The 12,858-nt window shown below is 39.6% G+C and overlaps 1 protein-coding gene across 1 annotated transcript in view; it reads right to left on the bottom strand.

Moving 5' to 3' along the window:
- Positions 1–10,574, bottom strand: part of XPR1 (xenotropic and polytropic retrovirus receptor 1) — a 255,280-nt gene extending 244,706 nt beyond the window's left edge. The window contains exon 1 of the mRNA XM_030823915.1: positions 10,309–10,574. Coding sequence (XP_030679775.1) covers positions 10,309–10,377 — 69 coding nt within the window. The 5' untranslated portion in view covers positions 10,378–10,574. The remainder of the gene's footprint in view (positions 1–10,308) is intronic.
- Positions 10,575–12,858: the final 2,284 nt, after the last annotated feature.

A 12,858-nucleotide genomic window follows, 5' to 3' on the forward strand; every position in this document is an offset into this window, starting at 1 on the left:
TGGGCAATCTATTTCATCTCAGACTCGGTATCTTCTTATAATGGGGATAACAAAACCTACCTTAGAAGGTAAGGATTAAATGTAAAATGCCTGGCACACTAGAGCACTCAACAAACATGAGCTGTTGTTATTATCATCATTATTGTTTTATTATTTTTTTTAAAAAAAGAAAGTGGACACTCATGTATACTTAGTAAACTGGTTTCATTCATATTCTTATCTTCTCTACCCATATATGCTCTGACTTTGGCTTGGCAATTTGGGTTACAGGTGGAGGATATACTCTTCATGTATAGGTAACACATGTAACCTGTGCTAACATTCAAATGTTACAGAAGAACGAGGCCAATTCATTTCTAAACCTTCCTGAGTCTTGCTTTCATTGTTACCTGACCCCTCAAGCCTCAGCATAATTCCTCGGTCCTATCTCCTCACTCAAGATAGGTTTCCACTTATGACCATAACTAAATAGGGCAATGCCTAACTTTCTTGTTGTTGGGTAAACGATAACATCATTAATTTACCCAGTCTTTTAATTGGCATTTGCAAGAACTATTTCAGGTTGTTAATGGGATCTAATGGATTAGATACAGATAAATGTATTAATGTAGAGTATCTGAATAATCATTAACAAGAACATTTAAATCCCTACTGACTCTTACAAAGAAACTTCATTCTTAAAATTTCAAAGCAATGTTTATACAGCAATGATAGGCCTTAACAAGGTACAGCAGTAAGCAGAAAGCCAACATTCTTACATCAGGCTCTGCTATTTGCTAGTTGTGAGACTCTGATCAGGTATCTTGGCATCTCTGCTCTCAATTTATTCATTTGTAAAACAGAGGGGTTGAGAAGGTCTCTTTCAACTCTAAAAAAGATTAAAAATTAAATTTTCACTAGAAAATTGAAAAGAACTAAAATCAGATACCCACTAAAAACTCAAGCAACTCACTTAAGCCATTCAGACATACTTAATACACATGCAAATTTCACCTCAATTCTAAAAACAAATATATAGACACAGTCTATAACTGAGATGAATACAAGTTACAAGAGAATTAACTTACCTCACAGCCACATAATTGTTCTCACCTGGTTTTCTTACTCTATACAAAAAGGTTAAGAGTGATTTATTAAGAAAAATATTAGCGAAAAATCAACAAAGCCATTTTCCATGAAAACCTAAACTGGACAAACCTGGAGGAACAAGCTTTGAGTCTCACTTTCCCAGTCAAAAATAATATTAGCCAATCATTATTTAGTATTGTTGAGCTCTACAGAAGAAATAATTTTAATAGGAAATTTATTGCTGTTACCATGTGCCAGGTATTGTTCTAAACACTTTTCATATTTTTAACTCATTTAATCCTCACAACAATCCTGTTAAGTACTATTATTATCCCTGTTTTACAGATGAGGAAACTGAAGCACAAAAAGGTTAACTGACTTGCCTGAAGTCACTCAACTAGTAAGTTGGTGGAGCTGGAATATAAACTTAGGTAGACTGGCTTCAGAGTTTTTTCTATGTGTTATTAATATACTAGCATATTATATAAAATAATGAGCAATAAAATGAATCAGGGTGATTGTGTTAACTCAGCTACGAACAAAACCATATAACCTGAATCATTTAACCTCTTTTCCCATTTGGGTAAAAAAGGAAGTTGAGCTAAATAATCTTTAAAGTTCCTTACAAGTCTAACATTCCATGATTTATGATCCAGAAGCCAAACACCAAAACTGAGGCATAGCAAACAGCTGTCCACTTTTGTCCTCCTCTTTTTACCCTTATCACCTTATCTCCTTATCTTTTTCTTCTGATTCATCTTCGTAAGTTCCTTTATTTACCAGCTGGCTGTCCAGTAATAGTTACACTGATAACCTTGAGGGAAATATAATTTAACAGAGGTGAACACTATCCTACAGACCACACTCTACTATCTCCAAACTATGCGGACTAAGACCTGGGACTAAAAATAGACCCGCCATTACTTCACTGGGCTGTAGAAAGGTCAGTGGTGCCTGAGAACAGGTCAGACCAGGCCTAAATGTATGTATATATAAGTGGATGGATTTATTCATTTTTCATAAAACAGTAGGCCACAGGAATTAAGAGCATGGGCTCTTACAATCTCCACAATTAGCTATCCACAATTAGCTATCCACAATTACTATCAACATTATCAGTTACCTAATGGCTCCAAGATTCAGTCTCCCCCATCTAGAAACGGAGCTAACAACCTACGCTCTAAGAGGTGTTTTTAAAGAACTTACCACAGTGCCTGATACAGTAAGCGCTCAAAAAATAACAGCTGCTGTTATTGCCACTACTACCACCACTGCTGTTATTTACAATTTCCATATAAAAGCAACAGCTCCACAGTCTGATTTGATTTAATTTCAAATTCTGGTTCCATTTACTTACTAAGTATATAAGCCTTAAGCAAATTACTGATCTCTCTAAGCCTGGGTTTCCTCATCAGTAAAATGGAGATAATAAATCATCTATCTTACAAAACTGTTGTGAACATTGAGATAACATATGTAAAACAGCTGACACCTGGTTCCTAACTGCTCAATAAATGTTAATTCCTTTCTCTTTAATGACAAGCTTACCACACTTCTGCTAATTCAATTTAAAGAAAGGAAAGTAGAATTAGGGATCACATGAGATGCAGGGAAGCCAACTTTCTTTTCTCTATTGTCCTTGATGTGGGGCAGATACCAGACACTCCTCACCCAGGGAACTCCTTTATCCTCTTCCATGTTTGATAAGACTAGAGAACCTTTTTTCAGGCTATCTTCAAACTTCTAATACAGTATATGTATCAATGTACACTGGAATCCTCAATAACTGTTAAAAGAGTTTCAAGTGGTCCTGAGACCAAAAAGTTTGAGAACCACTAGTCTAAGGTATAAAAAAAGCCCACAAAGCACATGGATTACTCTATGAATTACAGCTTTACCAAATTTAGCCTAGATAAGTAACTCACACAAAAATAACCTAAAAACTTCTCACTTTTCTCTATGATTAAATTTCAGTCCTTCAATCTTGAAAAAAATCACTTGTTCACCAGTTATTTACGAATAGTCAATGATGGAACTGGATTTTAGGATTTATATCTGATTTCTGGTCCAAGGTCTTTCTAATACAGCAAGTCATCCTCAATTAATAAAAGATGGCTATGTTTTCTTAATCAATACATTAAGCCTCTTGTTATAGCGATTATGAAAATTTTAAGTTATGTTTACAGTAGATTAATTATATTTTCCTTTGACTCCCTAGCAAATAAACAATTTTTAAAGGGTTTGTTTTTTTTTTTCCCCCACACAGTGTCTCACTCTGTCACCCAGGCTGGAGTGCAGTGGTGCTATCTCAGCTCACTGCAACCTCCGCCTCCCAGGTTCAAGCAAGTCTTGTGCCTCAGCCTCCCAAGTAGCAGGCACACGCCATCACACCCAGCTAATTTTTGTATTTTTAGTAGAAATGTGGTTTCACCATGTTGGCCAGGCTGGTCTCGAACTCCTGATCTCAGGCGATCTGCCAGCCTTGGCCTCCCAAAGTACTAGGATTACAGGTGTGAGCCACCATGCCCAGCCTAATTTTTAAAAGATTTTCTGATCAGTCCCTATACATACCACACTTGCCTGGTGATGAGAAGAAATAGGTGACTAAATATCAGTCTGAGTAAACAACTAAGACCTTAAAGGAATATAACTTAAGTTACAAAAATAATCCAAATTTATACAAAAGTATAAAGTAATACAAGATTTACTTGTATTACAAAAGTAATACAAATTTATATCCATGCTCCAAGTCCTCAATCTTCAGTCTTCCCTTTCTACACCACTTTTTAATTTTAAAAATACTATGTTGACTGAAATACAAAAACAAATACACACATACACACAAATTTGGTGTGTGTGTGTTTTAGTTTTTTCCTGCTATTTTTAAGGTACTGAAAGCTAGCACTTAATGACAAATCAGCCTATAGCAAAGGAAGACTTCTATAAATTTGTGGAATGAACGAATGATTTGTAAGGTATTTGTTCATGGGCTTTCTCTGCTGGCTTCTTTTAGCATTTACTAGATAAGGAAAGACCTGAAAAGGCAAATACACTGGGCAAGAACCCTGGTGAATTCTGACACTCTCTCATTCCCAAAGGCCACCTCAATACCAGGCAACCCACAAACCAGCTGTGGTTAATCTGTACAAGTTGGGCAAAGTCTTCCAAACTTTTATTATGTCAAATCCCTATTTAAAAAAAGTTTTATTATGTATCTCCAATATATGCATATTTATTAATTATACCCATCTGTATCTGTGTACAATGTAAAACAAATTGTTTAAAATAGAAGTTTTAAAAAGATGACACAAAGATGAAATAATTTCTACCTTTCATTTATGAATAGTACAAAAATATTTTTGATCTAAGAAATTATCAATAGCAATGCCTTTAGAGAACATAACTGAAAAGTTTCATTTTTTTAATTTTCATTAAAAAAACAAAAAAAGTTTTTTAAATAAAATCTTCATTTAACATTTTATGATACAGTATTTCAAAGGTCCGGTTCACAGTTCAGGATTCATTTGATTTTCAAACTTAATTATAATGGCTATAAACTGAAAAAACAGACCTCACGAAGGCAGAATACTCATAATACATATACTTACAGTCAAGTTCATTGTGACTGACAGTAGATGTAAAACCTTACTTCAAAGAGTTAGCTTAGGCCAGGAGTGGTGGCTCATGCCTGTAATCCCAGCACTTTGGGAGGCTGAGGCAGGCGGATCACTTGAGAACAGGAGTTCAAGACCAGCCTGGCCAACATGGTGAAGCCCCGTCTCTACTAAAAATACAAAAATTAGCTGGGTGTAGTTGTGTGCGCCTGTAATGCCAGCTACTTGGGAAGCTGAGGTACAAGAATGGCTTGAACCTGGGAGACGGAGGTTGTAGTGAGCTGAGATCAGGCCACTGCACTACAGCCTGGGTGACAGAGCAAGACTCCGTCTCAGGAAAAAAAAAAAAAAAGAATTAGCTTAATAATTTTTAAATTTTTGGCAAACTTCTTGTCAAGTCTACTAAAGTGTCATTGTTTTTATCTGTAATTTGGCTGCCAAAAAGCTAGCACTAGAAGGAGAAACCTCAGCTCTGTTGTCATTTTCTTGTTGTTCACTTGTGCTTGCATTATTGGTATTACTATTATGGAATCTTTACAGGAGTCTTTTTAAAACATGTCTATTTCCTAGCGGTTGATTTGGCTAAAACTAGATAATAATTTATAGATTCATTTAATTATGCACCCATAACTGGATTAATGATTATCTGCCAAAGTGAACAAACAAGTGAAAAAGCCACTGGCAATCCTTCTGTTTTCCTCAGAATACCTGTGCACGACCTCCTTAGCAGGGGTACTGCATCAATCCATTTATTAAATACTAGTAAAATTGTATTTCTTCCTTTTCTTATGCATAAAAGTAAGTAAAATTAACAGTTCTGTCTTCCCTTACTTTTCTTTTCTTTTTTTTTTTTTTTTGAGATGAAGTCTTACTCTTTTGCCAGGCTGGAGTGCAGTGGCACAATCTCAGCTCACCACAACCTCCGCCTCCCCGGTTCAAGCGATTCTCCTGCCTCAGCCTCCCTAGTAGGTGGGACTACAGGCATGCACCACCACACCCAGCTAATTTTTGTATTTTTAGTAGAGATGGGGTTTCACCATGTTGGCCAGAATGGTCTCGATCTCTTGACCTCAAGTGATCCGCCTGCCTCGGCCTCCCAAAGTGCTGGGATTACAGGCGTGAGCCACTGTGTCCAGCCCCCTTACTTTTCTAACACTGTCTTCTCTTTACTCCATGGGAGTTTTGGGCACACTCCTTTGGGGCCTACAACTCAAATATACCTGAAATCCTTACCCAGCACAACTCAATCATTCTCTTAAATGCTTCCCAGATTAGGACTGAATTTGAAGCTAGGACTAACTTACCATGGTCACCCCAGGTCAAATAAGATTCTTAGGTTCTTATGATCTGGGCCTTCATCCAAAAGCTGATCCAAAATCAACCTTCAGGATAAACGGACAAGTATAATCTTTCCAGGATACTCACGCTAACACACTTAAAGATGATAAAGAATAGTTACAGCTTCCTGTCTTTACAACATTCATTCACTCACTTAAGAAACATTTGTAAATGCCAACCATCTCATTGACGCAATCATTTACAAGTGTTACCTTAAATACACTATACTATACTTTGATTTACAAAAGTGTCTGAAAGAAAAAGTGTGGTTTGTGCCCCATCGGGTGGCCAAACTGGAAATTTCAAACAAGTTGCAGCAACACAAGTTAAACCCACCTAATCAACATAATACCTTTGGGAAACTGAAGCCTGTAACACAGGTGTTCCCATGGGAGAGTCCTATAAATGAAAATCGCAATAATGTTATGGTAATGTCTCCTTACACCTGAATATAAGGGAAGTGTAGTTCATGCAGAACCTCTCTTTTCCAAAATCCTGCAATAAAAAATTAATTCATCGTCATCCCTTTTTAAGTTAAATAAGAGAGTTTCACTGGGTTAACATCTTATTCACAGATCAAAATATCAAAAATTTTTGAAAGGATATTATTAATTTTAAAGGATGCTATTAATAGTCCTGTTAACTTCTGTCCTCTTCATATATCAAACATAATTAAACCATTAAAAAGCACAGAATTTTAGAGCTGGATGAGTCCTTAAATAATACGGAGTTGTGAGCTTAGAAATCAAGTCCAATTCTCTAACATTAAAGAAACTTAGATGTTTCTTAGCTAAAAGAAGAAATGGTTTCATCAGGATCACACAGTGTGACCTGACTCTCAATGCTTACACATGCTCAAGAGACATATACACATATTCCTAAACAAGTGGCTTAACCCTTCTGGACCTTAGTTTCCTTGCCTGGAAAAACAAGGTAGATAATCTTTAAATTCCCTTTTAGCTCTAAAATCCGGTAATTTAGAAACCTTGTTATTTTATTACAAAACAAAGGATACACTGAAAAAAATCATTCCTGGGTCCTGAGAAACCAAAGAAACACAAGGCCCTAGGGAAAGTCAGCAGCCTAAAGCACCAAATATATTTGCTTCTTCTGCTAATATTCTGCAAAATATTAACATGGTCATATTAGTCTATTTGGTTGAAACCAGTCTCAGTTAATTTTGATTAATCAATTGCAGAGCTTTAAAATATATAGTCACTAATTCTAAATTTTAAAAAAGCTCTTACAAAGATTTACCGGTGTTCTATTTTATATGCCAAAATTTATACTCAAACACATTACTGGAAACAGGAATAGTCTCGGCTTGTTTGTGTTTATTCTTTGTACAAACTACTTACAAATGGATTGAAGAGATTTTCTTTATATGGCTTCTCCATGTTGGTCTATTATTTTATGCTTTATTATTCTGCCTATGAAGACTGAATCTATGAGCACCACAACTTATTTTTAAATTAAAAATATAATAATTTTCAGGATATTGATGGGTTATTACCATTAATAATTTTATCAATTCAAGGAATAAAAACCATTAAAAGTTAAATCAAAAACATGACCTATAATGGCCCTTGAAAAGCTCTGGCCCTATATACTTACTTTATGGAAGAAGAGCGAGCCCGGGAAAGGCAAAAAAGATTGTCCCCAGGGCTCATGGCTAACATATACAACAACCGGTATTTACTGTGTTACGATATATACATATTACATATAATTAAATATAATTATAGATGTAAAGCAAAATTTTCAGATTCTAATTCTCTGCTTATTTCAAGTAATATTTAATATAGCAAAATGACACAAAAACCAAAGAAGCTGAACAGTTCACATTGATTCACGACACTAGAAAGCACCCTAGGCTAGAAACCAAGGGTAAAATACCAAAAATTCACCACCAGTGCTTGAAAAATAAATCCCAGCATCTGTTCTACTGATAGTGTTTTAAGAGCATCATCTTCATATGAGAAACTACAGTTTAATTCATTATGAAAAGGTCCTTTTCTCTAGCGAATTTTTATGGATGTCCTTTTTCCCCAAAGTTTTAAACTGCTAAAATTCCTGGACTCTAAAGACTCTTATTTACATCTCTCTATTACTTTGAAAGGAACAGCACCAACTCTTCAGAAACAACACACAAAACAAAGATTCCAACCCTATAAAATATTCGTTGATTCCAATTTACAAAGAAAAGTGCGCCTCATTTAATTTTGTCTACCAAACGATGAGTTTATCTAGGACAGGAGCCATATAGTAGTAACTCTCCGCAGAATCGAATTTCAATTATCCACAATAAACGAATTTTTCAAAACATAATTTATAACTGCCCTGAGAAAGATAATGCAGACACAACATAACCTCAGGAATTTTGCCCCTCTGTGACCAACCTACAGTAAACATTTAGGAACAGTATCCAAGTGGACTATGTGAATGAGGAGTCCCAGAATCACTGTGGTTCTCCAGCCACAAAAGTGACATTACAAATTAAGAGGGTTGCATTTTCAAACTAAATTGTATGCTTCTCCTTCCAGCCCTAGATATTGCAAATTAATACAATTCTATGAAATAGTTAAGTGTTGAAATACCTAAAATGAATCATGGCATACATCCAGCCACTATTACTTCTGCCCAAAGCATTCCATGCTATATAACAAATATAAGATGTGCTTCAGCATGCTCCTATCCTGTGCCTCTATGAAGAACTGGCAGTGGTGCTGAAAATTACTACTAGAAAGATGAAAGACCAATACCCTTCTTTCAATAAAAACCATCACTTGGACTCTAGCCAAGGTTTTAAAACTGAACGTTATTAGAAACAATAAATCAACTCTGCAGGCTCAAATGTTAGTCCCTTATTTCATTCATTCTTACAAAACATGGCCACAAAATACTGTAGGAAATTGAGTGACAATAAAGCATTAATAATTATAGGCCTTTCATTTCTAGCAATAATCAAATACTCTAGGTTGCAAGTGAATTTATTTCGCAATATTCAAGATTCTGTTTAACCTACCTGCATCTCTTTCCCTGTCTTCTTCAATTATTACAATGGCTATATGAATAAAGACACTCACTGCTATCGCCCAAACCTCCTAACTCCAAACTTACATGAAAATTAAATGGAGAACTAAAATAGTTTAATTCATAAAACCTAGCTAAGTTATGTGTGTTCATATTCATTTTATATTCTTTGTTCCTGCACACAAAACAGATGTGAATTTCTGGAGGTTAGAGATAAGTCTGTCTTTCTCTATCCAGGAGCTGAATTGCCAGCTACTGAGAATAACCTATTGCAATGCTTAAAGCCTCTTAGGTATCTTGTCTTCTGAACATATAAATGGGTTCATTATCTTTATTTTTCCCTGTATTAACGTAAGGTTCCTTATTATCTATTAAATACCTTCCAGGAGTGTTAGCATAGAAATTGGGAGGGAATGGGGAGCATGATTTCTGTAATACACAGGTAAGGTATATTGTTTACTAATTTTCTCCCCAGCTAGCAAAAACTTAGCAGAAAATATAAAAATGTAAATAATTCTCCTCTCCCTCTTCCCTCCATTCCAAAACGAGAGGCAAAAACAAAGATGTTATTACTCTGTAGACTTCATGCAATCAGTAAAGAGTCCTATTATCAAAGCAGAATAGTTGATTACAACGTGTTTACAAAAACTATAACCACTGCATATGTGATACACACTTAAGTTTCAACCCCGTTACAAAGCCTTTGTCTGTCAACAGTGGGCAAGTGGGAAAAAGCCGAAGGGCTCTTTGGAATGAAGGAAATCACTGGAGGGGCTTCTCTTGGAAGAGAAGGATTCCTTGGTGAGAGGTGTAGAGAGAGAAACAAGACCTAACCTTGGCGAGGGGGCGCTCGCCCAGGGTGGGGACGAGAGGTCAGGGCGAGTGGGGAGAAGGGGATTAGCGCGGAACCGCCGCGACCCGGGGCTGCCCTCGCACCGTGACTCCCCCACCTGCAGCTCACCCTCCCACCGTTCCCCGGCCCCGGCCCCGGCCCGGCCCGGGCAGCGCCTTTCCTCCCGGCCCTCCGCCTGCATATCCGTTACCCCGGCGGCAGCGCGGCTGCGGGGGAGGGGAAGGACAGCGGAGCCGGGAGGCGGCCGGCCGCGGCGGGGATGCCGCAGTGGCTCCCCGCGGCAGCGGGTCAAAGTCTGCCCGGGCACAGGGAGCCAGCTGAAGCGGAAGGCGGCGGTGGACGTCAGGACCGGCGAAATGGTGGCCCCTCCGAGTCCTCCCACACCCCAGCCGCTGCCGGTACCTCATACTGGATGTATTGCTTCCTCCACTCGGGAGTGATGTGCGCGGAGAGGTGCTCGGCGAACTTCATCCTGCCGTTTCCCCCTCACTCCCACTCGGGTCCAGCAGCTACAGGCGGCGGCGGCAACAGCGACTCCGACTCCTCCCCACATGGGCCCCGGCGCGGCGCGGCGCTGGGCTTCTCTCCTCCTCCGCCGCCGCCGAGGTCTCTTCAGAGCAGCCCGCCCGCCATCTTCCTCCTCCTCTCCATAGCCCCGCCCCTCCCCGCCCCCTAGACGTCATCGCCATGGTAACCGCCTACACCGCCCTGACGAAGGGGGCTGCTGTAAGGGGTGGGGCTTGGGTACGTTTCTTAAGACTCCGCCCCTTGTGCGCCGTAGGTGCTGGAGGCACCTCCCCGGACCTCTTCAGTCTGGCTCCTGTTGGCCTACAGCTGCTGTCTACCGCCTGTCTGGTAAGCAGCAGTGTTGTTACTGCAATTAATATTAATACTGTAGCAACAATAATCCACACAAGACGTTTATATTTACAAAGAACTGTGCAAATATTTTTCCATTTTGATATTTATGCTTCATAAAACCTTTAAGAAATGGATCAGCACTGATCCAAACTAAGAAGGTAAAACAGTTCAGGACTAAATGTATTTAAAGGAACAGTATTTTACACACTCTAGGTGCTCAATAAATGCTTACTGAATTTAATTAAAGACATCAATGCCAAAAAGTGCATGCTGCTTCTGAAGTTCAATGTAATTGTCTAGTCCCAGGGCTATCAGAAAAGCCAAAAAAAACGCCAAGTGCGGGTACCAACTGCACTTGTAAACTGAGCTTCCTGGGGTTGGGGGTGAGGGTTGGGAGGGAAACCAACGTTGAGAGGAAAGAGAACCCCGTAGAAGTACAGCTCTAAGCCCACCCCAGTAAAACCAGAAACAGGCCCAGCATCCAGGCTGAACTGTCCCTGGGGAACATGGGCAGAGATCACTCACGGAGCTCTGTACTACACTGAGTGTGGGAGTGATTGTCTTGGAAGTCCCAATTCAGGACAGAAACCCAGCTCCTGCCCTGGGTAGAGGAGACCTAATAATAATTTATTGAGCACTCACTCTTCCTGTACCAAGTACTATTCTGAACCTGTTACTTGTGCTTTGTCCCTTGATTCTAACTTTTTTTTTTTTTTTGGTCTCGCTTTGTTGCCCAGGCTGGAGTGCAGTCACACCATCATGGCTCACTGCAGCCTTACCTCACGTAGGTTTGTGAGCAATCCTCCCACCTCAGCCCCCTGAGTAGCTGGGACTACAGGCACATGCCATTATGCCCAACTAATTTTTTTGTTTATTTTTGGGAGAGATGTGGGTCTTGCTATGTTGCCCAGGCTGGTCTTGAGCTCCTAAGCTAAAACAGTCCTCCCACCTAGGCCTCCTAAAGTGCTGGAATTACAGCCATGAGCCACGTTGCTCAGCCTAACCCTCACAATTTTGATAAGATTTCAAGATTTACTAGGGAACTACTATGCCTGGAGCAGTACTCTGAGATATCATTCTCTGCTGTTGTCTTTTTTTTTTTCTCCATGTACTTTTTTCCCCTTTCTCTTCCCCTTAATTCATGCCAATAGGGATTCTGCAATCATTTCCCCAGGAGAGGGATGACACAAGATGGAAAATAGGCATAGACTATGAGTCTTTCTGGCTTTTTCTGTATAAAAGCCTTAACCTCTGGTGAAAGGGTAATCAAGGTCAAAAAAATAAAGAAAGAAGAGTGAGGACTCCTGTCACCTCAGACCTCCGTCTACTCACCATAAAGATTCCCCTCTGCTGGAGGTAAACCTTGCCAGGAGAAAGAGACAGGCAAAAAGGAATGTGTGTGCTACCAGGAAGGAGACGAGACCACAGAAAGGAAAGGGCTGTATGTTGTGCCTGGGAAAAGGGAACCAGGGACAGCTGCAAAAGAGATTCCTGCCTTTAGCCAGTCATGGACTCGAATGGGAAATTCTTAGTAGCAACCCTGGTGGACCATGGCACACTGCCCCCAGCAGCACCATACCTCTATGCCTTAATTGTGCACAAAATTCTGGAACCATGGCCCAACCCAAGAAAGTAAGGAAACTCTCAAAACTAGCTCTAAAATTCTTGATTTTTCTCATGCCTGATCCAGAGCCCTGCCACCCAGGACATGACAACTTAATTTATCCACAGAAGTAGATTTAATAATAAATTTCCTGCCAGGCACAGTAACTCATGCCTGTAATCCCAGCACTTTGGGAGGCCGAGGCGGGAGGATCACCTGAGGTCAGGAGTTCAAGACCAGCCTGTCCAACATGGGGAAACCCCATCTCTACTAAACATACAAAAATTAGCCAGGCATGGCAGTGCACACCTGTAGTCCCAGCTACTCAGGAGGCTAAGGTGAGAGAATCACTTGAACCCGGGAGGTGGAGGTTGCAGTGAGCCAAGATTGCACCACTGCACTCCAGCCTGGGAGACAGAGCAAGACTCTCTCTCTCAAAAAAAAAAAAAGATGGGCAGATAGACCAATAGCTCTTAGACTACAGTGCG

Source organism: Nomascus leucogenys, chromosome 12 (genome assembly GCF_006542625.1).
Source record: "Nomascus leucogenys isolate Asia chromosome 12, Asia_NLE_v1, whole genome shotgun sequence".
Taxonomy (NCBI): domain Eukaryota; kingdom Metazoa; phylum Chordata; class Mammalia; order Primates; family Hylobatidae; genus Nomascus; species Nomascus leucogenys.